Source organism: Erithacus rubecula (genome assembly GCF_903797595.1).
Source record: "Erithacus rubecula genome assembly, chromosome: 2".
Taxonomy (NCBI): domain Eukaryota; kingdom Metazoa; phylum Chordata; class Aves; order Passeriformes; family Muscicapidae; genus Erithacus; species Erithacus rubecula.
The window spans coordinates 71,983,914-72,011,079 of NC_136685.1; the positions used below are offsets into that span (position 1 = coordinate 71,983,914).

The 27,166-nt window shown below is 43.1% G+C and overlaps 1 protein-coding gene across 3 annotated transcripts; it reads left to right on the plus strand.

The window, feature by feature from the left end:
• The first annotated feature begins 253 nt into the window (after positions 1–253).
• TBXT (T-box transcription factor T) lies at positions 254–8,379 on the plus strand. Of its 3 annotated transcripts, none has more exons than XM_079298886.1 (8): positions 254–596; positions 712–976; positions 1,465–1,599; positions 2,345–2,406; positions 2,500–2,561; positions 3,470–3,646; positions 4,895–5,027; positions 6,332–8,379. In XM_079298886.1, the coding sequence occupies exons 1-8, from the start codon at positions 280–282 to the stop codon at positions 6,597–6,599; spliced, it is 1,419 nt and encodes a 472-aa protein (XP_079155012.1). In that variant the 5' UTR covers positions 254–279; the 3' UTR covers positions 6,600–8,379. The 3 variants fall into 3 exon arrangements, with proteins under 3 accessions (XP_079155012.1, XP_079155013.1, XP_079155014.1); XM_079298887.1 differs by having other exon boundaries at positions 4,898–5,027; positions 6,332–8,345; XM_079298888.1 differs by having other exon boundaries at positions 256–596; positions 6,336–6,497.
• The last annotated feature ends 18,787 nt before the right edge of the window (positions 8,380–27,166 follow it).

Below are 27,166 nucleotides of genomic sequence, written 5' to 3' on the forward strand. Positions count from 1 at the left end.
CGCTTGTGAGGCTGTTGCCGAGATGGGCCATTTCCTCCGCGGCTGCCGGAGCCCCGGCCCCGGCGGCTTTGATAGAGGTGCAAACATTTGGGGGCAGATTTACATAAAATAGCCGCGTTTAATCCCGCGGGCCGCAATTAACATCACAGGCTCCCGCGGGCCCCGTTCTGATATGGCCGCGGGCGGCCAATGGCCAGCGCCGCGCGCGCCCATCAAAGGCGCCGCCCGCCAATCAGCGCGGCCCCCCCGCCGCGCCGGTGACGTCACCGCGGCCGGTTTATGGCGGGCTATAACAGCGGCCCGGCCGCCGAGGGCGCGCGGAGCGGCCGGGCCCGGCGCCGTGTCCTTGCCGGGGAGCGGCCGAGCCAGGGCGCTGCCCCCGGGGCCAGCATGAGCTCCCCCGGCGCGGAGGGCGCGGGCAAGCCCCCGCAGTACCGCGTGGACCACCTGCTGAGCGCCGTGGAGAGCGAGCTGCAGGCGGGCAGCGAGAAGGGAGACCCCACGGAGCGGGAGCTGCGCGTCGCGCTGGAGGACAGCGAGCTGTGGCTGCGCTTCAAGGAGCTCACCAACGAGATGATCGTCACCAAGAACGGCAGGTAGGGAGGGGCCCCGCCGGCCCCCGCCGCCTCCCCTGCCCGCTGTGGCCCGGTCCCGGCGGCCCGGGGGTCGCGGCTGCCGCCGCCGTGCTCGCGCCTCCGTGTCGCCCCGCAGGAGGATGTTCCCGGTGCTGAAGGTGAGCGTGTCGGGGCTGGACCCCAACGCCATGTACTCCTTCCTGCTGGACTTCGTGGCGGCCGACGGGCACCGCTGGAAGTACGTGAACGGCGAGTGGGTGCCGGGCGGGAAGCCGGAGCCGCAGGCGCCCAGCTGCGTCTACATCCACCCCGACTCGCCCAACTTCGGCGCGCACTGGATGAAGGCGCCCGTCTCCTTCAGCAAAGTCAAACTCACCAACAAGCTCAACGGCGGCGGGCAGGTAAACACCGGCACCGGGACCTGCCGGCTGTGGGCTCGCTCTCTCCTTGGTGCTCGTTTTCATGCTTTCCTTAGTGAACGTGCCGGGATGGGTCGCGCTTCTCCCTGCCTTCATTCATTTATTCATTCATGAAAGCTGTTCTTCTCACCGAGGATGGGTGCCGTGATGTTTGATCACTTTGCCTTTTCCGAAAATCTCTTTCTGGTCTGAATATCTGCTGGTGTCAGTGGTGTGGTAGATGGATCTTTCTGGTTGCCTTAGCATTGATGCGTTTGTGGCACTGCGAGCGCCCTGTCAAGTGACAGGGATGAGGATAACTGTGCAGAAAGTTGTGGTGTCTGTTCTCAGTGCCTTTCCTTCTCTCGCTGCTTCTGCTTAAGGCTTTATTCGTACTTACTGCCTTTTCCACCTCTGATGGAAAGAGGGACACTTAAACCCGAGCTCTCTTTGTGCGTCTGTCACTGCTCACCTGCTCTATTTGTTCGCAGATCATGTTGAACTCCCTGCACAAGTACGAGCCGCGGATTCACATAGTGCGGGTGGGCGGCCCGCAGCGGATGATCACCAGCCATTCCTTCCCAGAAACCCAGTTTATAGCTGTGACAGCCTACCAGAACGAGGAGGTACGCACAGCAGGGAGCAGAGGGTGCCACTGCCGGCATGTTTCAAGTAGCAAAGCGTGCATGTTACAGAGCAAAATAATGGATCTCCTTTCGCGGTTTTTAGTGCTTCCTATGCTTTTTTTTTAGAGTTCTATATAAACGATTAAATTAATGTATGTAAAAGCCCTATGAATGAATTAATTACAGAACAAAGTTCTGACCATTGTTCGTCTCAATATGTATTTCAGATTCATTATAGGGGAGTAACTTTTAAAAGACTCTGGGGGGCAAACAACTATGGTAAAAAATACAATTGTCATTTTCAGCTACACAGTGAAATGACTGAATGCACCATTTTTGGAGCACCCTTTTTCTGCTAGCCCAAATGCATGTCTGTGTTGAATGAAGTTGCAACTACCAAGTTTTCTGCAATTTCTTTGATGTCCAATCTGCTCTGGCTTGAAATGTGAAGATTTTTTATAACTATTTAGTTTACTGCCTGTCTTAGGTGTTTCCTTAGATGATCAGTGAGCTCAGGCAATTCAGTCTTTTAAAATTTGGGAGACAGACTAACTCCTAGTGAATACTTCAGAGCTTAAGAAGCTGTTTAATTCATGCCCGTCAGTTGCTATTATGGGCGTACTTTTATATCTTCAAAGATGTGTGATTTTACCAACTTTAGTGGATAGTCCTAATTCAAGTCCTAATATCAATGTGATACTGAATGGTGATACATGTGAATAAAGATATTTGTTGTTGTTTTTAGATCACAGCTTTAAAAATTAAATACAATCCGTTTGCAAAGGCATTTCTTGATGCAAAAGAAAGGTGAGACCTCTTAACTTAATTCTAAAATGTGGGGTTTTAAGGTAGATTTGTGAAGGCATATTCTTAACTAATGCAACATGGTTTCTTTTATAGAAGTGATCACAAAGACATGATGGAAGAAGTGGGGGACAACCAACAGTCTGGATATTCACAGTGTATGTTTTCTTTCATTGTGCATCATGAGCATAACTTTGATTTCTTTGATAACTTTGACTCTGTTGAGTTAAGCAAAACTTCAAGAGCAGTGCTTGACAGCTGGCTTGCTACTTCACAGAGAGAGGAATGTTACCAATCTCTTTGGTTGTGGTTCATGCATGTTTATGATTGTATAAACACTGCAATCTCTGTGTGTGGTTAGGATTTATTGCATCCAAAACCATTTAATAGAATCATGCAGAGTTCCGTTTATGTCCAAAAAGACTTCTGTCTTTTTATACAAGGACAGCAATGTTCACATAGACATGGAGACAAAAGTTTATTTCATAGAATTTGTTGAGACAGTACTCATGTTTTAAGTACTCTAGAAAAATTATGTGTGTTTGCTTAAAAATCTTATTTCTGATGATTGCAAAGTATTAGTGTTTAATGTTTTCTGTTTTAACAGATGATTGACAACAAAATGCAGCCTAAAAAGGAGGGGGGAGTTGATTTGCAGTGGGGATTATTTTGTTTCAGAGAAAATACTTAATTTTTAAGAGGAATTCTTAGCAGTCTGAGAAACTTCAGAGCTTAGCTATAGATTGAGACCCCCCAAAGACCAATTTAAAACTGAATACTATGCCAACAATTACTGAGCACACACTACCTATGTATGGGAGGATTTAACAACTTCCATGTTTCCTTACTGTGGTTGTGATTAAATGTCAGTTAAAAAAAACAAGTTAGCTTGGTGCAAGACTTTTTCTAAGCTGCTTATTTTTCTGCATAAGAGCATTTCTCAAAGTCGTAAAGATCCAGATTTTTCAGCTGTGTTGAAGCTCAGTTTCCTTTCACTGTTCGCTTATTTGCCTCGTTGCTGTGATTCTCTGGCTGCACCCCTCTCACAGACCTGTTGCTTCCCCAGTAGGTAGCTGGCTCATTCCTGGCAGTGGGACTCTGTGCCCACCCAGCAATCCTCACGGGCAGTTTGGAGCCCCGCTGTCGCTGTCCCCTGCCCACAGCTGTGAGCGGTACTCCCCGCTGAGGAGCCACCGCCCCGCGCCCTACGCCAGCCCCTACGCGCACAGGAACAGCTCGCCAGGTGAGTCTGGCTGCAGCCCTGGGAAAAGGGGCTGAGCTGGCTGACTGTTCCCTGAGCCTGCAAACTGAGGGCCTGGTGTTGTTTCTGTTGGCTGTAGTCAGTGTCTGTTCCACCACTGGATGGATGGCAGCAACAGAAGCTGAGTAGTCTTCAGGGTTTAAAAAAAGATGTGCTCAGAAGTAGACAAATATCTTAAGACTTAGTATCTCAGGCATTAGTTATTTAAGGGTGAAAAGGGCATTTTTAACAGAGGGGTTTTTTTGGTTTTGTTTTTTTTTTTTTTTTTGTTGTTGTTGTTTCTTTTTTGGTTGTTGATTTTTTGTTGTTTTTTAAAATGTATTTTTTTCTGGCAAAGAAGAATGGCTAACCATTTTAGCTTTCAGGCTGTATGATATTCAAGTTTCCCACTTAAAAATATTTATTATTTTGAATTATGAAGTAATATATGGGATTCTAGATGCAGCCTGACCAATCTTTTTGTATGTAGCTCTGTAGTTCAGTTTGAAGTGGAAAAATAGCTCTCTGTGAACTTACATCTTGGAAATTTTTGTGCAAGATTTCAAAAAGAATAAAAGAACAAAACCTCTCTGGTGTTCTTTCTTGTTCCCTGGTCCTCAGCAAAAGCCACCTTCCCTTAGCTGGCTGCCCCAGCAGCTTCTTTCTCACTGTGGGTGACTGCAATGGTGTTCCCTATATAGCTTCCTGCTGCCCCTGCTGTGTGAGCTATCCAGGCTGGGTCACCAGCCAGAGTCCAGTCACTCCTGCTGGTGTCTAAGGCAGATTTCAAGGTGGCATGCTCAGCTCAAAACTGGGATGTGTGAGCTAGTGACGAGCTTCTTATCCAGCTTTGCCAGACTGTTACTGGCAGTGTAATGATGGGGATGGAAGGTCTCCAGGTGACTTTATTAATAAGAGCCCTCCTTTTCCCACTGACTGAGTAAAATAGCATGTGCTGGATTAGTAGCTGACTTGCAGACAGCCTTTTGGCCATAGGCTCTTCACAGAAATAAGACTTTGTAGTTATGAGTGGAGCAGAACACCACATCAGGGCAATGCCAACAAAGTTGTGAGCTTGACATAGCTGGTTAATGGCTTTGTTTATTTCTGTGTGTGTAATATTGTTTTTATTTTCTTTCCCAAGGCAATAGTGGGGAAGGGTGGTTTAAATCTCTGCATTGCCTTTAGATACAAGGTTGCTATTTGGCCTGATTCTATCCAGTGTTTGTAAGTGGTTATGTGTTTTTTCAGCAGCCTATGCTGACAACTCCTCTGCCTGCCTGTCTATGCTGCAGTCCCATGACAACTGGTCTTCTCTGGGAGTTTCTACACACACAGCCATGCTGCCCATGGGTCACAGCACTGGCACAGCTACCAGCTCCAGGTAGGAGTTCCATCCCTCAGCAGCCCTCAAATCCCTATATAGGTACTTTCTAGGAAGAAAAGGCTAGAAAAGGAGGGGAAGTGTCACCAGCATTATTAGAAGTCTTTTTGGCCATTGGTATGAACCATTAGCACTATGTGGGGCACTGAGAAGGACTATCCACAAGGAAAACAGATTGAAGAAACAGGATTTACTTTTTTTTTTTAATGTTTTGGTTTTGGAAATGTAGATACTCATGACAGCAATATTTGATAGATTAAGGATTGCAAATTCTTTAGACAAACATAGATTGGATTTGAGGATGCTCTCAAGTTTAATCTCTATTATGCATAATGGTGTTTAAAAAGTTTTTCTTTATCCCTTCCATTTTGGCTGGTCACAGCTTTCCCAGCTATCTCCATAAACCCTTGTTCTGCTACAAATGATGGAGCAGTGAACTCTACTGTGGAAAAGGAGCACACGGTTGGGGCAGTAATTCTTTACTTAAGCATTGCTACACTAACCAGCATAGCATGGGATTATACATGTAGTGAAAGTGAATATTTTGTGATCATACAAAGATAATCCTTTCTTCTCTTTGTGCTTATAATCTTAAACTTTTGGATCCTTTAGCAAAAATTTAACTTGTAGTGAGTCCCTTAAGACTAAGTTTTGACTTTCAAGAGCTAAGCTTAGAAATTGAACGAGATGCAGAAAGGATGGTAAAATATTTGCTATTAACTGCAGAGGGACAAGATTCGGACATTTTCTCTGCAATTCAGACCTGTCATTCTGTTTGTGGAAAGTGTTTTTGCATTTGAACCATGCACATTGATTCTTAACTGTTAATCAGGCTATGTGCTACTACCCAGTGTGAGTTAACTGTATTACTAAATGTAAGTTTTAGCCCTGAACACAGATTGAGTAAGGAGGTTCTTCTAGCACTTCTTTCTCTGTCTGATCCTCAGGATGCATATTTAGGAAGTTGCAAAGTTCCCTGAATTTCAATTCCTGCACTGAGTTGTTCAGTAGGTAAAACCAGAAGAGCTGGAAGTGTGGAGCCTCAAGGAAGGTGTTTCTGCCACCTCTTTTGTCTAACCTCCTATCTGTTGGAAAATAGGGGAGGTCAGTTTATTTGTGGGGGTGCCATGAGCACAAATTCTGCCTGGAGGTCCTTCCTGCCTGGCAGTGGCTGGGAACTGCCTGGAGAGTGTCACTGTTTCCAGCAGACAGAGCATGTTTGGGCCATGTTGTGAGCTGAGGAGCTGCCAGCAGGCTCTAGAGCCACCCCCAACTGTTTTTATGTGCTCCTTTCCCCCTTGCAGCCAGTACCCCAACCTGTGGTCGGTGAGTAACAGCACCATCACGCCGGTGTCGCAGCCCAGCGGGATGTCCAACGGGCTGAGCCCCCAGTTCCTGCGTGGCTCCCCAGGACACTACTCTGCCCTGCCCCACCCCGTGCCAGCCGCCTCCTCCGCCTCGCCCCTGTACGACGGCGCCGCGCCCGCCGAGCTGCCCGAGAGCCAGTACGACACCTCTGCACATGCCAGGCTGGCACCCACGTGGACACCTGTCACCTCCCCTTCCATGTAAACCTCCGAGACACTGCTCAGTTGCTTTAGGTGCTTGATCCTCCGGGAGGAGAAGGAGGAGGCGTGAAGGAAACTGCGACCAAAAAGCATCTGCACTGCTCTGCACAGAGCATCCGCGTTATACCTCTTACAGTGAACAGTGCATCACTGACTTCATGTAGAGTTTACAAACCTGGTGAGTGTGCAATTCTGAGAGCAGATTCACTGCTTTTAATATTTGTTTTTAAATTTTTAGAGTTTGATAGGCCTTAATTTTAAGAATTTTACTTGGATTCCAAATTTCTCTGTGTTCTGATATATTTGGACCTGAAATTTGGCATCGTTCTTGAGTAAGTTACTCCTAACTGTTTTTCAGTTAATTTTTTTAAATGGCAAACTTAGCTATAGTCATGAGAAGATTTTTATTAACCATCTAGTTAGAGGCATTCTAAAATATGCACAAATGTAGCTGAGGAGTGAAGTTTCTGGAAAATCATGTGCACTAAGACGTATTTGCTTCAGAAATACGTTGTGTTCTTAACTGTATACTTATTTCCTTGCTGCTGAATTAATGTTGAGACAATCTTTGAGATCTATGTTCTTCCCAATAAAAACAGTATTAATGTTTGATCTAAAAAGCTTTACCCTAAAGTCTCCTTTTAGAGGTAAGTTTTGCTGTTTGATCATAAGTTTTCAAATAGCCACCACCTTAGCTACACATCTCATTTTCAAACAGACAGTGTCTAATTAGAAGCCCTATCCAAAACCTTTTTGAACCATTGAAAATACATCACTTGGCAAGTTTTTTGGTTTCTTTGAGTCTTTGGCTCAGACCTTAAGAGAAGGAATTCAACACCTTAGGGAATTGTTCTAATTTATTTCAATCTTGTACACCGATTTGTATTTATTATTTCGTAAGTTACAGCTTTATCTTCTACATATTAAGATATGTAAATAATCCCTCAACATACAGAGTATTCTTTTAAGACAATCATATGTGGGAAATGTCATTCCATGGCACATGGAACAGCATGGATGTAAGTAGTTAACTTACTGGAAGAGGGAAATCTGTAGTTTCCAAGGATTTTGCACAAAAGTGCAGATACACTAAGATTTAAAACACACTGAGTGCTTGACTTGCTGGAAGGAACAGGTCTTGATAAAATATTTCCTTCCTTACTGATGTGAAGTAATGTGTTCCAAATTCTTAATGCAGGCTAACCCAAAACATTGGCTGAAAGTGTGCCCTTAGACATGTCTCTTTCTCCCACTGAATCTGGCAAACACACACCCTTAGGAAAGTGAGTTCTTTTGCATAAGCCATACTAAATAACTTGTATAATGAAGTGCCTAATATAGCAAAGCAAAATTCTGTATCAGGGAATTCCTTAAACAACTCATTTATGTGTGCTTGTGTGCTGCAGTGGCAGCTTTAAGATGAAAAAGCAAATACTTGCCACCATTTTGGTCTGTTTGGTACCCTTTGGGCAGGTCCCTGCACCTAGAAAGGTTTTGGCAGGGCTTGTTCCCTGCAGAGGCAAGTCTCCCAGAGGTATTCTAGCAGAAGACAGCACCAGAAGTGGATGGCTGCACAGCCACATCCTCTGTCGATATGTAAATACTGATCTAAGTGCTCCTATTTTATTGTGAAGGTAAAATGTGTAAATTATGTAAGTGCATTATTATTTAGACTATTTTGTAGAAATTAGCAGCATCTTTCATTGTGAGGTTTTATACTTGTATTTTGGATGTATAATTTAAGTTAAGAAAAAAAAAAAGTAAAGATTCTTAAGAAAAACTCCATGCTTGATTTCCAGTTTGTGGGGGTGGTGGGAAAGTGAAACAAATGCACATCAGCCATATTGCACCTAGAGTTTGCTGACCTTCCACTGAGTGGTTTCACAAATTATTCAGCTTCTGCCCGTGGGCGAAAGTTCAAACAGTTGTCATCCACCTCTCCCTGCTTTCTTCACCCCCATCTGTTTCTCCCTTGTTTTGGTAAATCCATGATGACTGTGTTCAGAGGTGCTTGCTGCATGTGGTGCTGGGTGAAAGCTCTTTTCCCACAGTGACCAATTCCTAGCTGGGGCTGGATGCAAGCCTGGCACCTGCTGTGTTATACCTCGATAACCAGATTTTCAAGTGTGTTTTGGAACCCCTGCCCCCAGTAATAAATGCCAAGCTGCTGCCTGGTACCTTCAGCTGTTTCAGGAGTCTGTTCAGTTTGCTGTGGCTCTGTGTGCAGCTAAGTGCATTTATGCCACAACAGAGAACTGACTTGGGGGGAGCCCAGCTGTTGGGAGGAAGCCAGCCTGCTTTATCCCTTGCCCCTGAGCTGTGCCCTTAAAGCAGATATGATCAATCTCCCATAGGATCATTTAGTTTAGAAATGACCTTTAAGATCATGGAGTCCAACCCTTAAGCCAGCACAGCAAAGTCCACCACTCAACCATGTCTCTAAGTATCACATCTACACGTCTTTTCAATACTGGGCTTGGTGACTCCAGCATTTCCCTGTGCAGTGAAGGAGACCCATAAAGCAGGAGAGACTATGGCTGGAACCTGTCCCTGGGCATGGCTTTGGCAGGCAGCCCACTGTGGATCTCTTTCCCCCACAGAGGCTGGTGTGGAGGACAGCCCACAGCTGTTGCCCAGACAGGGCTCTATGATTTCTCAGGTTCTTGCAGACCTTGTACTGCAGAAGTGCTTCCATGTCCATGTGGACAAAAACAGTTGAGGCTACTTATAGGAATGAGCTAACTCTCTGAACTAACCTGCCTGCAGCTGAAGCCTTTGGGCTGTGTAGTGGAGGAGCTCAGCCTTGCTTAATGCTGCTCTCTGATGGGTCTTACCTAGCTGGCTTTTCCTGGTGTGGGATTTTTTCCCCTCTCATAATTTCAAATTAAAGAAAGCAAAACTTTTCACTGAGTGCAATTTTAAAATCACTTTAAACCAGATGGGGCATTTCAATATCTATGTACTCACACCTAAAACTGAACTTTGTGTGACCTGGAGAAGCTTTTCTCACCCGTGGGCTCAGGGCAGCAGTGCTCTGCTGTGCTCCTTCCTCAGCTGCTGGCTGGTGCAGCCCTGAGGCTGCTGGGGGAGGCACCAGTGTAGGTGACATTTGGAAATGCTGAGGATGGCTGGTGTGAGGTGACTCCCCTCAAGCAGCCCCACCTGTGAGTGTGACTCTGCTGTTCCCTTGTACCAGCTCCACCATGACTCTTCATCACTCCTGACTGTGCTGCACACCAGACAAACGCTGGGGCTACAGACTGCTCTGAGGCTGGGAGAGGTCCAAATCCCCAGGAATGAAGCTGTCACCAAATGCTCACAGTTCTTAGGAAACTTATACTGTTTGTCATCGCAGTGGGTTAATGCTTTTTATGGTTTTTTTTTTTCCTCTGGGTAACAAATAATAGCTGGCTGTAAAAAAATCTTAGTAAAACTCTTATCCCAGGTGTGCAGAAATGTCTTACTCTGCTTCCAAAAACCATGTCAGTACTGAGTTCCAAGCAGGAGTAAAATGTGAGATTTGGTATTCCCATGCTTGTCTTCAACCTGACTCTTCCCCATAGATATCAATTACATTTATGACTTGAGATAATACACATTAAGGCACTACATTGCTCATGTAAATAAAAATAAAATAAAAAGTAATAGAAATCAAAAGTAAAAAAAATTAAATCCCCCAAACACAAGTGTAAAGAAGATGGAAGCAGAGACATGCTTTTTTTTTTTTAAACACACAGAGACTAATTCTAGAGGTTTATATCTGTGCAGAAAATAATTTCTTCTATAGAAGTTCTGGCTTTAGCTGCTCCTGGATGTCTGTGCCTTTGGCAACTGAGGTAAAGAAAATGAGAGAGTGAGTCTGAGTGGTGCATAGTGCGGTTCCAGTATTTATCATAATGTCTTATAGTATCTTAGAGACAGTTATTTTTGGCAATGTCAAAAATCTTTTGAGAAGATAACAACCCAAACTCAGGTTCTCCACTGTACATTCCACTGTGATACCCAGGATCTGGACACTGGGGGCTTTAGAGTCCAAGATTCTGTGGCTGGCTACAGCAGTTATTTTTGTAAACTATAACTTTTGTTTCCTTTCCACATATCCTGTCAGGCTTCTCTGGGTTTTCCCCATTCAGCAAATGGGTTTTTTCCAGGTTGCCTGTGTAGCTTTTCTTATACTGACCAACATAACTTGGACCTTGGATGACACTGCAAGGAGAAGTCACTGAACAATGTTGAGAGCCCAAGTGCTGCAAAGCAGAGCCCAGGCACTGCCAAGAGTGAGGACCAGAACACCCACAGCCCATGTGCACAGAGAGAGGAGTGGGGTCACTGTACTGTTAGGGCATGATGGAAGTTCAGGCTAATACAGGTTGTTTTTCCACAAGCATTCATTATCCTGCTTCTGTTCCCACTGAGGAATAGGGGATATAATGAGGAGGCAAAGGCAGAAAAGCTAATGGGAGCTTTGGCACCTTCATGAATGTCTTAGTCCAAAAGTGAAGAGAGCATTGACAAAATCTCCTGGAGATGTGAGGTTAAGAAATGTCATTAATGCAGAGCAGAAGGGAGCTCTCTCACAGGACCAACCAAAAAACTGGGGAGCAATGGAAGTGCTATAAACAGGGCTTCTCAGAAATCTCCTCCTGGAGCTACCAGTGCTCTACCATTCCTAGATTTTATCCTTCTGTCCTTTGAATTCATTTGTCTCCCTGCTCTCCAAAGTGGACACTGCTAGTTTTACTCCTGTCTTTGCTAGCTGAAGTGTTGGCTTGTGTTTATCATGTTTATCATTTCTCAAGTCTATCTACAGTGCCAGCAGGAGCAGGCAAGGTACTGAAGCCCATTCCCAGTGATAGTTTCCCAGAGGTGGATGTTGGCTGGTCAGTATGGAGCAAGCAGCTGTGTGGGGCTGCCATATATTGCATATCTCCTATATGATCACACAGCTCACTGCAATTCAAATTTCAAGCCAATCAATGCTTCCCTCCCCTCCACCTGATATTTTTTTAATGAATGGCACAGTTACCATAATATATTTCACTGCTGCACTCCTGGCATGTCTCTGAGCCTTGTCTCCTGAGGCACCCCCTAAGGTGGTGACACAGCTATGTGACCAGAGGACTCCCAGGGATGACAGTCTGTACTCTCTGGGCAAGCAGCTTGAAGCTTTTTCTTGCTTTTTCTTCTCCCAGTCTTGCAGCACTGCAAAAGTAGGTTATTGTTTCTTGATGCTAGTAAACTAATTAATTGCTTCAGCAACTCTGTCAATGCCAATAATTCCTCTGTGATATACAATTATCAGACTTGTACCAGAGAATTGGAAGGGGTTTACTGAATTTAGTTCCTTAATTATAGCAAATCCCTTTACCAAGACCTTTTGGAAAAGCACTTGGGGTTTATCTTAAAAACAATGGGTGAGATTCTGAGGAGGTTTTTGTGTGTGCCTGTGTACCTGTGGCAAGTGGTGTTACTTTCTTTTTTTTTTTTTTTTTGCTTGGCAGACTTTTGCAGCCCCCTTGGTTCTCATTGCTTAGGAGCTATCTTTTAATTGCCAGCTGAAATTTATCTGTAATAGTCTTATGACTATCTGATCTTGAGCCAAAACCTATTCCCAGCTTAAATGATTCTTTTCCCTTGGTAGTCTTTAAGCTGATATGCATTGTTAGAAAGTAATTTCTCAGCCTCTCTGTTGGTAGGTTATAAAAATCCTCTCCTTCCCTGGTAGCTTTCCCTCTCCTGCTGGCCCTCTGTCTGTATCTGCCTTGAAGAGAGGGATGGAATGTCTGTGGTACAAAGCATGGGCTTGCAGAGGAGCCTGTGCAATGGCATGCTGCTTCCCTATTTCTACTGGAATTAGTAATTTTGATAGCTTTGAAAATCACATTTTCATTATCTACAATTACATCAGTGATTGACTAGTCATGGTAATCCACAACCTCCTTTACCTGTTTGTTGCTGATGATCTCAAATCTTCTGTCAGAAAGTGTTACTAGTCTCTTGACTGATTTTGCCCTTGTCCCAGTCAGTTGATATCACTTCCATTGTTCAGTTTTCTGGTTGGTCCTGTGAGAGAGCTCCCTTCTGCTCTGCATTAATGACATTTCTTAACCTCACATCTCCAGGAGATTTTGTCAATGCTCTCTTTACTTTTGGACTAAGACATTCATGAAGGTGCCAAAGCTCCCATTAGCTTTTCTGCCTTTGCCTCCTCATTATATTCCCTATTCCTCAGTGGGAACAGAAGCAGGATAATGAATGCTTGTGGAAAAACAACCTGTATTAGCCTGAACTTCCATCATGCCCTAACAGTACAGTGACCCCACTCCTCTCTCTGTGCACATGGGCTGTGGGTGTTCTGGTCCTCACTCTTGGCAGTGCCTGGGCTCTGCTTTGCAGCACTTGGGCTCTCAATATTGTTCTGTGACTTCTCCTTTCAGTGTCATTCAAGGTCCAAGTTATGTTGGTCAGTATAAGAAAAGCTACACAAGCAATCTGGTAAAAACCCATTTGCTGAATGAGGAAAACCCAGAGAAGCCTGACAGGACATGTGGAAAGGCAACCAGAACATTCAGCAGCTCCTGAAGGATGCCTGCCTGTTTGTTCATATTGGTGATCCCAGATCCAGCACTGGTTAGCAGTGGTAGTGTGCAGGCTGGAGAGCTCCTGGTACATTACAAAATGCTTTGTGACCCCTCAGACTCTGTTCTAGCCCAGGGAGCTGGCACACAGGTGGCACAGACCCACCTCATTACTGGCTGCCCTCAGTGGGCTCTGAGGGGAGCAGGCAGGTGATGCTAGTTTGGGGGACACAGGTGGGGATTTTGGAGCAGGTGGAGCCAGGTGACTGTGTGGGAGGTTGATCCACCAGTGGGGAAGAGAGGGAGTTGCAGATATATTTGGGATGTGCAGGGTAGTGGTCAGCCTGCGTGTTTTTTCTTCAGAGACAGCCAGCCTGGAGCTTGCAGGTAAGATGTGGAATGTTCTGCTGTGGGCTTGATGGCACTGGAAGGAGTGAACTCTGCTGTATTGGTGAGGTTTCCTTTAGCATGTCCTGCTGGGGCAGAGCTGCTTACTGCTGTGGTGGGATGGCCCAGAGAGTTGGAAGTGCTGGGAGCTGTGCTGGGTGCAGCCTCCACAGCAGTAGCTTTGCCCTGTGTGGTCTTGGTGCTTGCTAATTAGACTTATCTAATTATTGTTTCTGTCAAGAGAGCTCCCTTTGGTTGCTGGAAGGCTTCTCTTTCTTTTGAGGTGGAAAAATGCTGAACCTTCTGCCTTTCCTGGGGACAGGGAGCAGTGGTGATGCTGCTGCTTGACCTGCCAGTCTGAGAGGGAAGGGACATCCTCAGTGAAGGGGGCTGGCTGCTAGCTGGAACCTGGAGACTGCAGCCTTCAAATATAGCAACTTGTCTCAGTGTCAGAAAACCCTGCTGCCTCCTAGAGAAGGAGGCCTCTCTAAGAGAAGTTGAAATTGGCTGGTCGCTTGTCTTGGATTTATCTTTCCTTCATGAATTTAATGTTATTTTAAATTCAATGTGGTTTCTGCTAGTTACCCTGCATGATCATTGGCACTGTTTGGAAAAGGTTTTGGCTTATTGAGTTGGGTTCTAGACACAGGTATTAATGTGTGAAACTTTATTCTTGCTCTTTCTTTCACCTTAATACAACATTTGTAGTGATAATTGTGCAACTTTAACAATTCTGAGAACTTCCCACATGAAATCTCTCGTTTCAATGCATTAGAAATGGTGTCCCATGCTGTGCCCTGTGCCTGAAATGCTGTTCAAAGGGGCATGGTCTGTGTGAGAGGTATTTATAATACTTGCAGTCCAGGATAGTTATGTGTTCTGTTTGTACCACTTTTACTGGATGGCTCTTTTAATTTTCCATCATCTGTTCTTTGCCCATTTGTAGGCTGAGTATGGTGAGTGGGAGGGGAAAGAGAAATTTCCACTCGCCCCAGCAGCAGGTTTATGCAGTTAGTTTACATCTCTGCAAAATGAAATGCAATCTTTCTATTGGTGCCAGGGGAAACTTCTGCTTTCTTCATGTTCTTTTGGTTTGTACAAATGCAAACTCTCAAGAACACCCCAAAAAATAGCTGCATGTTGGATGTAGGCTTTTCTTATGTCCTTGGCAGCCAAAGAATCTGTCCCATTTTGGTGGTGCTTCAGTTGCTGGCAGGATGCATGCAGGGCAGGAACTGGAGATCTGGGAAGGGGGAAATCCAGGTTTAAGTGCAGGTTGAGAAGGTAGGTAGGTGGAAGGGGAGCACTGAGTCAGGAAATTTGAGAAAATGACTCCTGTTTTGCATGTATGGAAATTTCTTTCTCTCTCTGACTGGATTATTTGTAGTGATGTCTTCTATAGAAAGGTTATAAAATCATAGAGGATTGCCATGCTGTCACACTGTGGTTTTCATGTAGATGGTAACATGAAATTAATGAGAGTTAAGTGTGATTACTCCAAGCTGTAGTTCCTTTTTTTAACACTCAAAAAATAACAATATGGTAACTTGAATATAAGGTTAGTGATACCTTCCATTCCAGTTTGAATAGAGATTAACTTTGGAAACTGGACATGAGCAGTTTCTCCTCTACTTAGGTTCTTTTGTGGCTTTTTTTTTTTTTTTTTTTTAAACTTAGGAGCACATTTTTCTATGTAGGTGAGGAATGGTACTCATTTTGAAAGCACTTGCTTCTGCAAACCACAGAGCTGTTGTTGGGGCATGCCAGGGAATTCTGCAAATACGCTGACTGCTGAAAAATGGTAGCAATTAAACAGCCCTTGAAAAATTGCCTGTCAGAAGACTGAATTTGTGTTTTTAAACTGACCAGTGAGAGCAAACAAAGCTAACTTTTAATTTTGACTTGCCTTGGTTGCTGAATAAATGACAGCATTCCCTCAGCCTGCTAATTTGTCAGTTTAAGGAATGCATTTCTTTGTGGAATTTTAGCTGTTAGGTAATTAAATAAGACAAACTTCATCTGCTGATGCTGGGTTTCAGCAGATGGGCTCACCCCACAATTGGATTTCTCTTTCCTTGTGTAAACTTACAGTAGTTTGCTTGGCTGATGACATGCACAAAGTCCATGCTCAGAAAGGCTGCTGCTATGGTCTGTTTTGCTTTGTCAGATTTGATATCAAATAGTTGTTACTTATCCTCAGTTTTATTCCACCTCTGTGTCATGTGATTGTGGTGATCCCTATCAAATTAAGGATTGAAATTTATCACTGAACTGTCCATCTTTATCCTGAAACTTGAATTTCTTAGTTGTTTTTCTTGTACTATATTTTTTGTTTATTTGTATTTAAAGAAAAAGTCAAAGGCTCTGACAGACACATTTGTCTCTGCTTTAGCTTTTGTTCTGTCCCTCTGGAATGGGTTCTGGTGTACTGTTCCAGTGAGATGGTCCCCATAAGAATAGATGTGTGTGCTGCCCGGCTTGCTCAATTGGCTCTGCTTGCAGCCTCATCCATGCTGCTTTCTGCTGGATTGCTACAGGGAACTGCTCTGGACAGAAATCAGGATTTAGAGAAGGGACCTTGTGCAGAGACTTCCTTCTGTAGGCTCTAGCACTTTGAAATGTTTGGAAATGCTTTGCTTTGTCTCCCTCTCGTGATGAATTTCTGTAGGGTTCAGATGCCACTGGTGGCACTCAGCAGGTATTTAGAGTTAGAAAAATGAAGGCAGCTCTGTGATTAGAAAGGAGCACTGCAGCAAGCCCATCCTTGCACTGCCCCACCCCAGCAGCTGCTCAGGAGGTCAGGATGCAGCCCCAGCACTGTCTCTCTTGGCTCTGTGCTGCAGATGTGGCATGTGTGCTCCCTGAGGCATGGGAGCCAGAGTTCTGCTGGCTGCCAGGTGTGCCAAGGTCCTGAAGAGACCACCAAAATGTCACCCTTATTCCTAGAACAAGATCAAGCAGGTCTTGCCTATGAAGAACTGGTAGTTTCTGTTCTCAGACCTTGGTTCAAGCACATCAGGGCTACTTCAATCAGGAAAAAATAAAAATAAATGCTTTGGTGTATTTTGGATAGCATAAAACACCCTTGACTGATAAATAACCTGCTGAAGCATCAGACCTGCTCTTTGGGTTACTGTGAGCTTCTACTACTTTTGCCTGCCTAATCAAAATTTTGTCAGACTAAATACTAAAAATAAGAAAACTAGAAATCTAACAAAGCCCCAGTTGTTTTGAGCCAATTTATTTGCCTGCTCAGATCCCTTTCAGAATTTTGAAACAAGCAAGTACTTTATTAATCTCTAAAGTGCTTCTTTCCCTCCCCTTAGCCCTGTTCTGCTCTTCCCATCTCAGGATGCTTTCTGGGCTCGGAGGGAGGGAGGAACACCTCTCCGAGCTGTGGCAGACTCTGTGTGGACCTGTAAGAGGAAAAAGCTCCATTGCTGGTCTGGTATCTCCCTCTTGTGGACAGACCCCCCTCTGCTTCCAACGAGCAGGTGAGATTGCAGCAGGATGTGTGGCTTGGCACCGGTCGCAGCTGTAAATTAATTGCTAGGCAAGCCTGTTATACACTAATCACTAAAGCACGCTGGGTTTCCTTCTCTGGGGATGAAACTTTGTAGTGTAAACCAACCCCAAATCGCCCCTGTGAATAAACGCTGCTGCAAGAGAAACCATCATTACATTTACATTTGACAAAGCAGAACTGAAACTTTTGGAGCTGCCTCTCATGTTTTGGTTTGCCCTTTTCCTCTATTCATAATAAATTGTATTTTAGCAACTGAAATACCACTGATTTGTGGAGTGCTGTGTAAGTTTTGGGTAACTTAAGGAGGAGAACAAAATTTAGTTCAAAAATGTGTATCTGAAAGCTGCAAGGACAGTAACTTCAGATTTGCCTGTTTTAGTAATTTTTTTTGTGCTGTCTTACATATGTTCAAATCCAATAAATCCATCCATCGCTTGTTCACCTGCTCTGCCTCTGAGGATCTGCCTTGCTGAAAGTCTTGTCCTTTCTAACCTTGATTTAATGGCATCTGGGGTTGATGTTCTTGGCCATTATAAATTTTTTTTGATTGGAGTTTTGAGGAGAAGAGCTGAGCCAAGGACAAGTGATGGCATTTTGCTGGTTACTAAGTATGGGCAACTCTTGCCCTGGTTAACTGTTGAGATTTGTTCTTATATCTCTGAATAAGTCTATTAATGAGCACAAGCTTTCCTACTTTAGGTAATTTACTTTAAATCAAGTGCACTTAAAATGTGTCCTTTCCTTTTCTGTGTCTATTGGCCTGCCTGGAAAAAAGCCATGGGAGAGGAGATTGTGACCCAGTCCTTTGGGCTGGGTCTCTCTAGTCTGGCACTGACCAGAATGAAAGGGCTTTCCCTCTGTGGCTCTTCAGAGGTAGCAAGAGACTTTTCTAGTTTGGAAAGAAGCATCCTGGAAACTATATGTGAGAAAAATAATAATTAAAAATAATAAACAAGCCTATAGGCATGGGGAGAACAGTGTTGATGGATGAGAAGAGAGTGGTCTTCAGTGAATTCAGGTCTTTGCACTGCTCTGGCTGGTTTCTTTTGGCTTAGAGCTAAGAACCTTTCTCTTGCAAAAGGCAAATACATTCTCCTGGAGTGACACTACATTGAGACATGAAGCCAGGAGACAGAGATGAATCATTGCAGCTACAATGTCCATGGTAAAGTACAGTTTTCTATCCTCTGTCTCTGAGAGTGCATGAGGCTTCTTGCTGGCTCTGATAATGATGTGAGTGACACAGGAGTAAAGTGACTTATGCTTCACTGTTAGCAAATACTCCATACAGCATTTGACCCTTAAAGGCCCTTGAATGAATGTGTTCATTGTTCACTGCACATTTATGCATGTTTTATCTGTTCTGGTAGAGGGAAATACACCAGTTTACACTCAGTGCCAACAATATGTTCTGAAGCTAAGCTCTCTGCTTTAAAAAGTAGAGACAGCTAACCAGCTTAGTAAGATCAAACACACTCTTAAACACTTGTCTAATAACTTAGAGCTTTTTGTGGGATCAGTACATGGTTAGTTTAAAAGCTGCTTCTTTTTGAATTGGCTCAGGTTTTCCAAAGGAGCACCTTGACAGAGGAGTAAATCTTTTGGGGAGTCTGGAATCTCATTATCTAATTGAATGTTGTCTTTGTTGTTGCTTTTATTTACTACTTGGAGTAGAGCTAACTGCTTTACTGTAAAAACATGTCATAGATAGAAATTTGTGACCTAGGATAGAAGAGAGATTATTTGATCTAAAGGGTACCATTGGTGGCCAGGCAATGAAAGCACAAGCATCTATATTGTTCCTTTTGTGATTTCCTCTGAAGCCAAAGCAGATACTGTCACAGCTAGCAGTGCTTTCTGATTCATGCTTACACTGCACTGTGATCTGCTGCTATGCCTGTGTGTTTCTCCAGCTTTCTGGGCATTAGCTGTTGCCAGCTCTCAGAGCTTCTTGGGAGCAAACTTTCAACCCTTGGCACTGGTTTTTGGATGGGAAGGGGCTGGCATGTGGATCAGTGCTATGAGACCCACAGCAGGCTCTGGCTTAGGATCAAGTCCTTGACAACACACTATCACATTGACCTTCTGGTAGGGGAAAGGACACTGGGGATAAACCCTTGATGCCTGTCTAGGGAGCCAGGCTGCCCAGGTACATTGACACCTGCCTACTGAGGGGTATTCAGTGCTCCCCTGGGCTAGGTGGATGGGCTATAGTGCTCAGCCACTGAATCAGCCTCTCATACCTATCCCCAAGTGTCCCTGGACTCTGTGATCTGAGGTGGAGCAGCCTCGAGTTCAGCATAACCACCTTGCCAAAGCAAATACATGATGATGCTTTGTGGTGTGGAATGTGCTCCATGCTGATGCAGCCTAGTCAGGGTGGCTGATCTTGCACTGGGGGTGTGAGTGGCAACCTGCCTGAGGAACTGCTGCTTCCAGCTCTGCAGGCTGCCAGGCAAAGTCAAGTCTGTCACAGAAAAACTTGTATGCTGTTCTTGCTCCACTGCATGAGCTTTTAAGGATATGTTTTTTAAATAAACAAGGAAACTTTGTTTTTGCCATGTAATGATTGCTATGGGTTTTTCTAGACTGGTTTTTCTTTTCCCTGCTTCCTCTCAGTATAGGTTCCATGACCTGCTGAAGGGGAGCTCTTAAACTATTCCAGGGAGGAGAGTTGTTCATGGAAATAGACAACTAAGCCCTTTTTCCTGGAAAGTCAGGCTGGAGTTTTGAAACAAAACCAATTTATTCAGCAATCCTTTTGTCATAATTCCCTGGCCAGGCTCTGCCTTCAGAGCTGAGGGAAGAGCGGCGCAGGCCAGAGCAAGGCACGTCAAGGTAAAATGTTTCTGAAGTGAGACTTGGTTGTGTTCAGTGAGTGATCATGTCCTGTTGCTGTCCTGCATGTTTTCTTTAGGGGACAGGAAGATACTTTTGTGAATAACAGCCTCTGCTTTTGCAGCTTTGACTCACAATGTTTGAATTTCCTCAAGGAGCTGTTTCAGCCACAGATGCTTTGCATATGCAGGAAATGCATGTGTTAGGAATGGAGTACCTTAGATTTCAAAAGCTTTATTGGCTTTCTGTTGTCAGTGTAGCTTATGAACTTATTGTTTCTTGTATGACAGAGGGTATGAAACTTGGAAAAAAGATGAGTTTTCAAAATCACTAAATCAGTTATTATAAGAAATGTATATTTTTAGTAGCAAGATCAAAGAACAGAAAACATCCCTCAAGTGTACTGCTCCCTTCTCTTCTCCATCAAGTGCTGTGTAGCCATCCAGCACAACCTTTCCCAAATGTTTATTCTTGCTTGCTAAGGAAAGAGCACTGTCAGTATTATCCCAAAAGCTTTTGAACCTACTGCTCGGTTTGTTAGATGTGAGGAAGTTAGAGGCATTCAAAGATGTGGTAGAAACTGAGCCTTGAGGAATTTTCTCACTGGAAAGAAGACCTGGAGCAGGTCTCCTTGGCCAGAGGCTGCTGCATGGCTGCATCAGCCACCCCTCTGTCGAGCCTGTGTGTGCAGACCAGGCACCTCAGGGTGTGTTGGAGCATGTAAGTGAGGGCATCTGGTGTGATGGGAGGGTGTAAGGGCATGGGGGTCTATCTGGAACTGGGCTGGCTTAGTCCTGCTGGGCAGGGAACAAGGAAAGGTGCTGCGTGAAAGGAAATCAAGGACTAGCACAGAGAATGTGTAGTTCTAATTGCTGGAAAAAGGGCACAGACTTCACCAAGTAATAGGAAAATCAAAGATCAGAGAGCTAAGACTTGGATTTTTTTTTTTTTTTTTTTTTTTTAAACAAAAGTGTTACTAAGGCACTTAGTTACCTCCTCCTTTCTCTTTCACAAAGATTTCACCTTGATATTTAATCCTTCCCAATAAAACTGAAATTGTCTTATGCAACTTGAAGAAAATGCTGATCACCCACTTGCCCATGAGTTTCAGGGGCTACTGTGTCTCCTGAGAATATTTGTCCTATCACTTTATGTTGGGACTGTTAAAATTCAGAGTTGTCTTATATGAGGACAATGTCAGCTGCTCTTTGAGTCTTTCCATAACATTAATAATAATGAACAGACATTAGGAAAGAGTCTCATGGAGACAATTTTCTTCTGGACCAATCTCTTCAGTTTAAGCACTCATGAAATATTCCCAGTATCCATCTGCCCTGCTTCCAGCATCAGTCTGGAGGTTCTGCCTGTGGCCTTTTCTAGACCCTTCAGTGCCTTGTTAAGGGCATGGGAATAGATGTATAATACTTTTTCATTGTTTATCTAGTACTTTCTTCTTGATGAGCATTTGTAAGTTGTACAGCAGCTTAACTTAAAAGTTACTGATGCTTTTAAATTTTAGGTAAATAGTTGCTTGTGAGGGCCAGACTAGAAGCTTGAGTCAATAAATGGATGGGGCAGGAATTAACTGATAAACTAGCTTCTGTTAGCTGGTGTGGGGAATGCTGTTTTGCCAGAATTGGAGGTATGTTTGAATGGCAGGAATTTGAATCCCAAGCCCTGGGAGTGGGGTGCAGTTGTTACAACAGCCTGCATAATTCAGACTGCTCTGCACCTTATTCTCCTGGATTTGGGTAAGGAGTCACTAAAGTAACTGAACAGCACCCAGCTACAACAGAGATTCAGCATCAAGTTCAAAGTGTTCAACATGTCACAAGGTACTGCTATCTTCTGTACAAGGTTGTGTCTGTGCTTTTTGCTGTAAGCAACCTGGGATGCTGCAGAGGCTGCAGTAAAAGAATTGGAAATAATACTATCTGGAATAGCAACTCCAGTTTAACTGCTTTTGATGGAACCAGCTTCAAAGTGCATACATGTGGTAATGGATCCTGAGATGTGCAGGGGTCATGCTCTGAGAGCAAGAATGTGGAAAATAAAATCTGGTTTCTTGCTGTCCATCTGATCAGATGTGAGTTTGTACTTGCTTAAGCAAATCCTCCAGGAAGCTCAAAGCTGGAGCTCAGCCAGCCTATGCTTCCAAGGAAGATAACTTCATGAGAATACTGAAAGAAAGGAAATGGGAATTTGGGTATAGCAATAAATTTGCTAGGTAGGTTTTTGAACATATCTTAAAGTAAATGTTATTTAACACCCAGTATTCAGTGTTGAAACAGAACTTTTTGAAAGGCTATTGAGAATTTTGAAAAAGCCTGAGAATAAATTCACATGCAGCTTGCATTTCTGCTGTGACTCCAGCCATGATCAAGTAATTATTCAGCTTCACCTATTGAAAACTACTTGTCAGACAGCTAGATGCTGTGATAGTATCTTCAGAAATACTTTGGACTATTCACCTGAACAAAATCTTTTGTTTTGCTTTGTTTTCTTAGGGAGGAATAAAAAGAGAATATTTTGGCAGTAATAGCAAAGAACTGGAAGCAAGCATTGTTTTAATCCACAGTGAGGCAGTCATGATTTACCAAGTGTCTTGTTTTAATACATTTAACATGTATACAGGGACAACATGGAAATTTTGCAACATATACCACTATTCCAGGGAGAATTGTTTTGAAACTTTTTCACAAGTATAAGTTACATCTGTTTAGTAGTATTGAGTGTAGGTTTCTGTCCATTTTATTAGGGAAGTCTGTTGACCACATGTTTTTCCTCTATTAATTTTGGGGAAATATTGATTGTGTGCCTTGTTAGTGAATTACTACTTACAGTAGGTTTTCATTTGAAAAAATGGTTGATCATAAAGAAATGCTTCACTGAGGTGCTGGGCACTGCAGAGCTCTGCTTGCTAGGGGTGTAGGGCTACAGAATGTGTTGCTTCAAAGTAGGTCTTTGAAGGTATGTAAGGGACAAGGGTCTTGGCACAATTGCTGAAGGACAGCACAGGGCAAGTTTTTAGGAAAAGGATGTAAAGATCTTTAATGGAGAGACTTAGAGGGGACAGGCACAATGTTTCTGCAGATCAACTTTGATCTTTTAGTAGCAAGCCAAAATTAGCATCCTACTTGAATGGAGCTATTAGTGGGAGAAGCTGCATGTGCCTCTCAGAAGAATGGGGAGAGAAGGAATTTTTCTTTCATCTAAAGTCTCTGGCTAAGTAAGAGCAAGGCATCCTGACTTCTCTACTTTGCTGCTTGTTTAATTTTGTCAGAAAACAGTCACTTGCTGAAAACTCACAAAGCTTCCTTGAGCACTGTGCCTTGCTCACATGAGGCTTTGTCTTTATTTCCTCATGCCAGCACATTTTAAAACTTGCCTGGGTTTACTGCTGCAAAGAGACTCTTCTATTTTACAGCCCTGGCTCGAGTGTGAGTGTTTGGGGTGTTGATATCTGTCTTGCTTCACTCTCAGTTGCAGTTTAGAGCTGTGGTTGGCCTTTCTCCAGTAATTCGGCTGTCCATATTTCAAGGCTGGACATTCCAATATTTGCAAGCTGGAAATAATTGTTGAAATGGGTTTTTTTTTTTTCAGTGAAAAGGAAATGGATGCAGCATAATGTTATTTTCTTGCAAAAGAATGGCAGTGTCCACGTGGACAGTTTCAAAATTACCAACCTGTACATATCAATATGAATAGTTTAACTTGGTTGAGTATGAACTACGTCAGATTGTTTCCTTGTATTAAAAATATACATGGCACGAGAGATATATTTTCATGAGACCATATGTCTGGTTGCTTGCTGCTTCCAAGTTGTAGTCTGTTTCTGCTCCAGCACCTCCCTGAGAAGTGTACAGTTGCCCTCCATGCCCATGTTGTGTTGCCTTCGAATAACAATGTTTCTGGGCAAGCAAAATTTCCCTGGCACCATGCACAATATGGAGTTGAGGTCTTCTATTGCCAGCTTTGTGGAGGAGAGACCTGTTCCTTCTATTTATATCCAAGGCATCTGTTAACATAGTGTCTGCTGAACTACAGTGTTTTACCAGGAGGACCTGGTTATTCTGATCTAGACCTGGGACCTTGGGATGTTGTACAAACAACATGAGCTGGCCCCTCTATCCAGTGTTTATAATCAAATATTAGAGCAAGTTAGGAGGATATCCACTTGCCAGTGTGATTATTTTATTGCAGAACTGTAAGGAAAAAAGTCCTCAAAATGACATGATTTGACAGTGTCTGGCGTAAAGAGCCATCCTAAAGAATCTGCATTTCTGGCTATAACATTAGTTCTGTGATACATGGCTGGGTCTTGTGAAACGTATCTGTTCTATTAATACCTCATTCTAATAAAGTAGAAAGCACTGAAAACTGTCAGTGGGTCAGATGAGATGGATAGTTGTCATATGGTTTATTGGTATTTACTCACTTGACTCTGACATAGTATACTGCTAATCGGCAGGCAGGCAAATGAATTGGCAATAACTCTTTCTACAATGCTCTTGACAGCGTGCAAGGGGATAGGAGAGGGAAGGAGAAGCTGTAAGAATATCTTGCCTAGAGTGAAAACAACAGGACAGAAATCCCAGAAATCAGAGCTGATAGAATAAAGGAACCTTCAGAGGAGGAAAAGCAATCTGTACAGGAAGATCCATTGCACTGAGAGCAGCTCGAGAGAAGGAACTGGGAACAACCTTCCCCAGCCTCCAACACGCTGCGTTTTATAATATCTTCCATGGGGATCTCTCATGGAAAGCAGTGAGCAGCCCTAAGCCTGGAGCAATGACTAGTTTAAGTTAAAAACAATAAGGGTTTGTTTGATTTTTTTTTTTTTTTTTTTTTTTTTTTTTTTTTTTTTTTTTTTTTTTTTTAAATTTTAGGCTGGTCACAGACACACACCTGCTTTGTCTTCCTCTTACACTTGGAATTAATGTACAGCATGAAGAGCCCTCTAAGATAACGTGGTAGAAACCAGTCAGGTTCTCTTTCATGCTCTTAATTATGCTGCTTTTGGATTTTGAGGAGCATCCTTCAGTAATTGCAACTTCAATTTGAAAACTGAGAACCAGCTGCATTTGGTTGTTGTCTCAGTGTCTGTTTTTCAATATCCTATTGAGATTTGGAGCATGGAGAGGCTTAGTATGAATGCAGTTGGTGTCCAGTGGGACACTAGCTTCAGTGCTGAGATATAATGGACCCAGCCTTTTTCCTGGAAAGAAAAGCAAAGAAAAACAAGTTCTGCTGATGATAGTGATTGCTTTAAGACAGAAAAGAGCATAAAGGAAGACACTAGATACTTCACTGTGGGTAAAGAGATTAAAAGACTCCCAAACAAATTGAAACAAAAAACAAATAGAGAAACACAAGAAGGTTTTCAGGGGCTTTCCAGAAATTTCAGTCAACAACCAGAAATCCAGATGTATAACAGTGCTGGATTCATGTGCTAAAGAAAATATTTTTTAAAGAACAAGATGGAAAATGGTGGTTCGAATTGGTCTCCTTAAATCATTAAATGCTTAACTGCTGGTTCCAGCACTTGAATATGACTGCCAAAACTTTGTAATGTCTGTCCATTATAATGGTTGCCACTGCTCTTGTTCATTTTCTTGTTCATTCCTCTTTATCTCAGAGGGGAAAAAAAAAGTAGCTGTTTCATTAGTGAAATTTGATGTACTGTTTTGGGAAGCAGTAAGGAGAGATTGGATGGAGGGTAGGATGGGGGGTGACTGCTGTATTTACTGCCTCAGACACTACTGCTTGCTTATTTCATGACTAACAGATTTCCAGAAGGGAAGCAGGGCTTAAGGAAAGAAATAACTTTTCACAGACATAACAGGCCCCAGAAGATTACCCTGAGTTACTTTAAATTTGATTAAACTCATGCCAGGATATTGCTTTCAGATACTCTGTTCAAAATGAAAGAGGTCTAAAAAGTGTAAGAAATTTGGGTCACAAATTAATTTTTTTTTAAACTATTCTCCTTCCTCTCTGGTTAATAAATTGCAGCATGATTTGAAGAGCTCATCATGTACAAGAGCTGCAGAAATAGCCCATATTACAATCTGGTGACTCTTTCATGCAAAACACACTGTTTGTGATATTCTTTCTGCTTTATCTCAGTCACCAGCTGTGTAACCTCTATGAGAGAGACTCTTACGGAACATAACTCTACAGGTGATGTGCTCATTTCCACTGCTGTTATTCCCTGACTTCTCCCACTATGAGCATCACTAAAATAGATATCTGCATAATGTTTGCTTCCATTTGAACTCCCAACAACATAAATGCAAAGGAATCTATTTTATTGCAGCCTTCTAGCATCTAATAGGAAAATGCTTGTGATATGACAAGAATTCACCCAATATATCTTTTTTCAGGTATTTTTTTTCTCCCAATACCTCTCCAGAATATGATAGGTGAGTCCAGCTGAGGTTAAAGAGGTAACTTGTGGCAGAGCATAAACTAAGCTCAGGTTTCTCATAACAGAAGCCAATATATTTATTTTTCTAGATTAAAAAAAAGTTTCAGGATTGCCTCTTATCTTTAAAAGGTGCATCTTGGATGTTTTCCATTAAGCAAAAGGATAAGCTTATGTTAATGTGGGAGGGAGTGTAAGAAAAGAAAGAAACAAAAGCCATTTTTCACAATCCCTGGAAAGATTAAAAAAGAGTATTAATGCACTGGGGGGGAAAGTATGAAAAAAGCACACACAGATGCTATCAAGAAAATTATGCAGGGCTGATCAGATGATAAAAAATTTTGGAATATGCTTTAGGGACTATAACAGCATTGCTAAGAGAAATCTGGTAGAAGTTCCATAAGTAAGCTGGAGATTTTATTGATAGAAAACTGTTCTGCTGCAATTGATGAAAAACTGTTACTTACTGCAATTCAGCAGTTCTGTGGGGTTTTTAGAAAGGAAGGATACAGCAAGAGCACTTAACATCATGATGCTCTATTGAATAACCACTCCTAATGGTATTTCAACTTAAGACTATGTGGAAATAAATAGGAATAACTATATTGGACAACTTTCATATATGTTAACATATATGGTAATACAAACATGTTTGTGCCTTAAAGTTTCCCTCTCCAGTGACAGATTCTGCTAACTTAGTTTATGGGAAATTAAGAATTGCCATTAATGCAAGATTCTTGGAGTTAGTATTTTGACATGAAAAGCAGGCTTTCAGCACTATTTAACCATCTAGATCAAAGCAGAAACTAGACAGT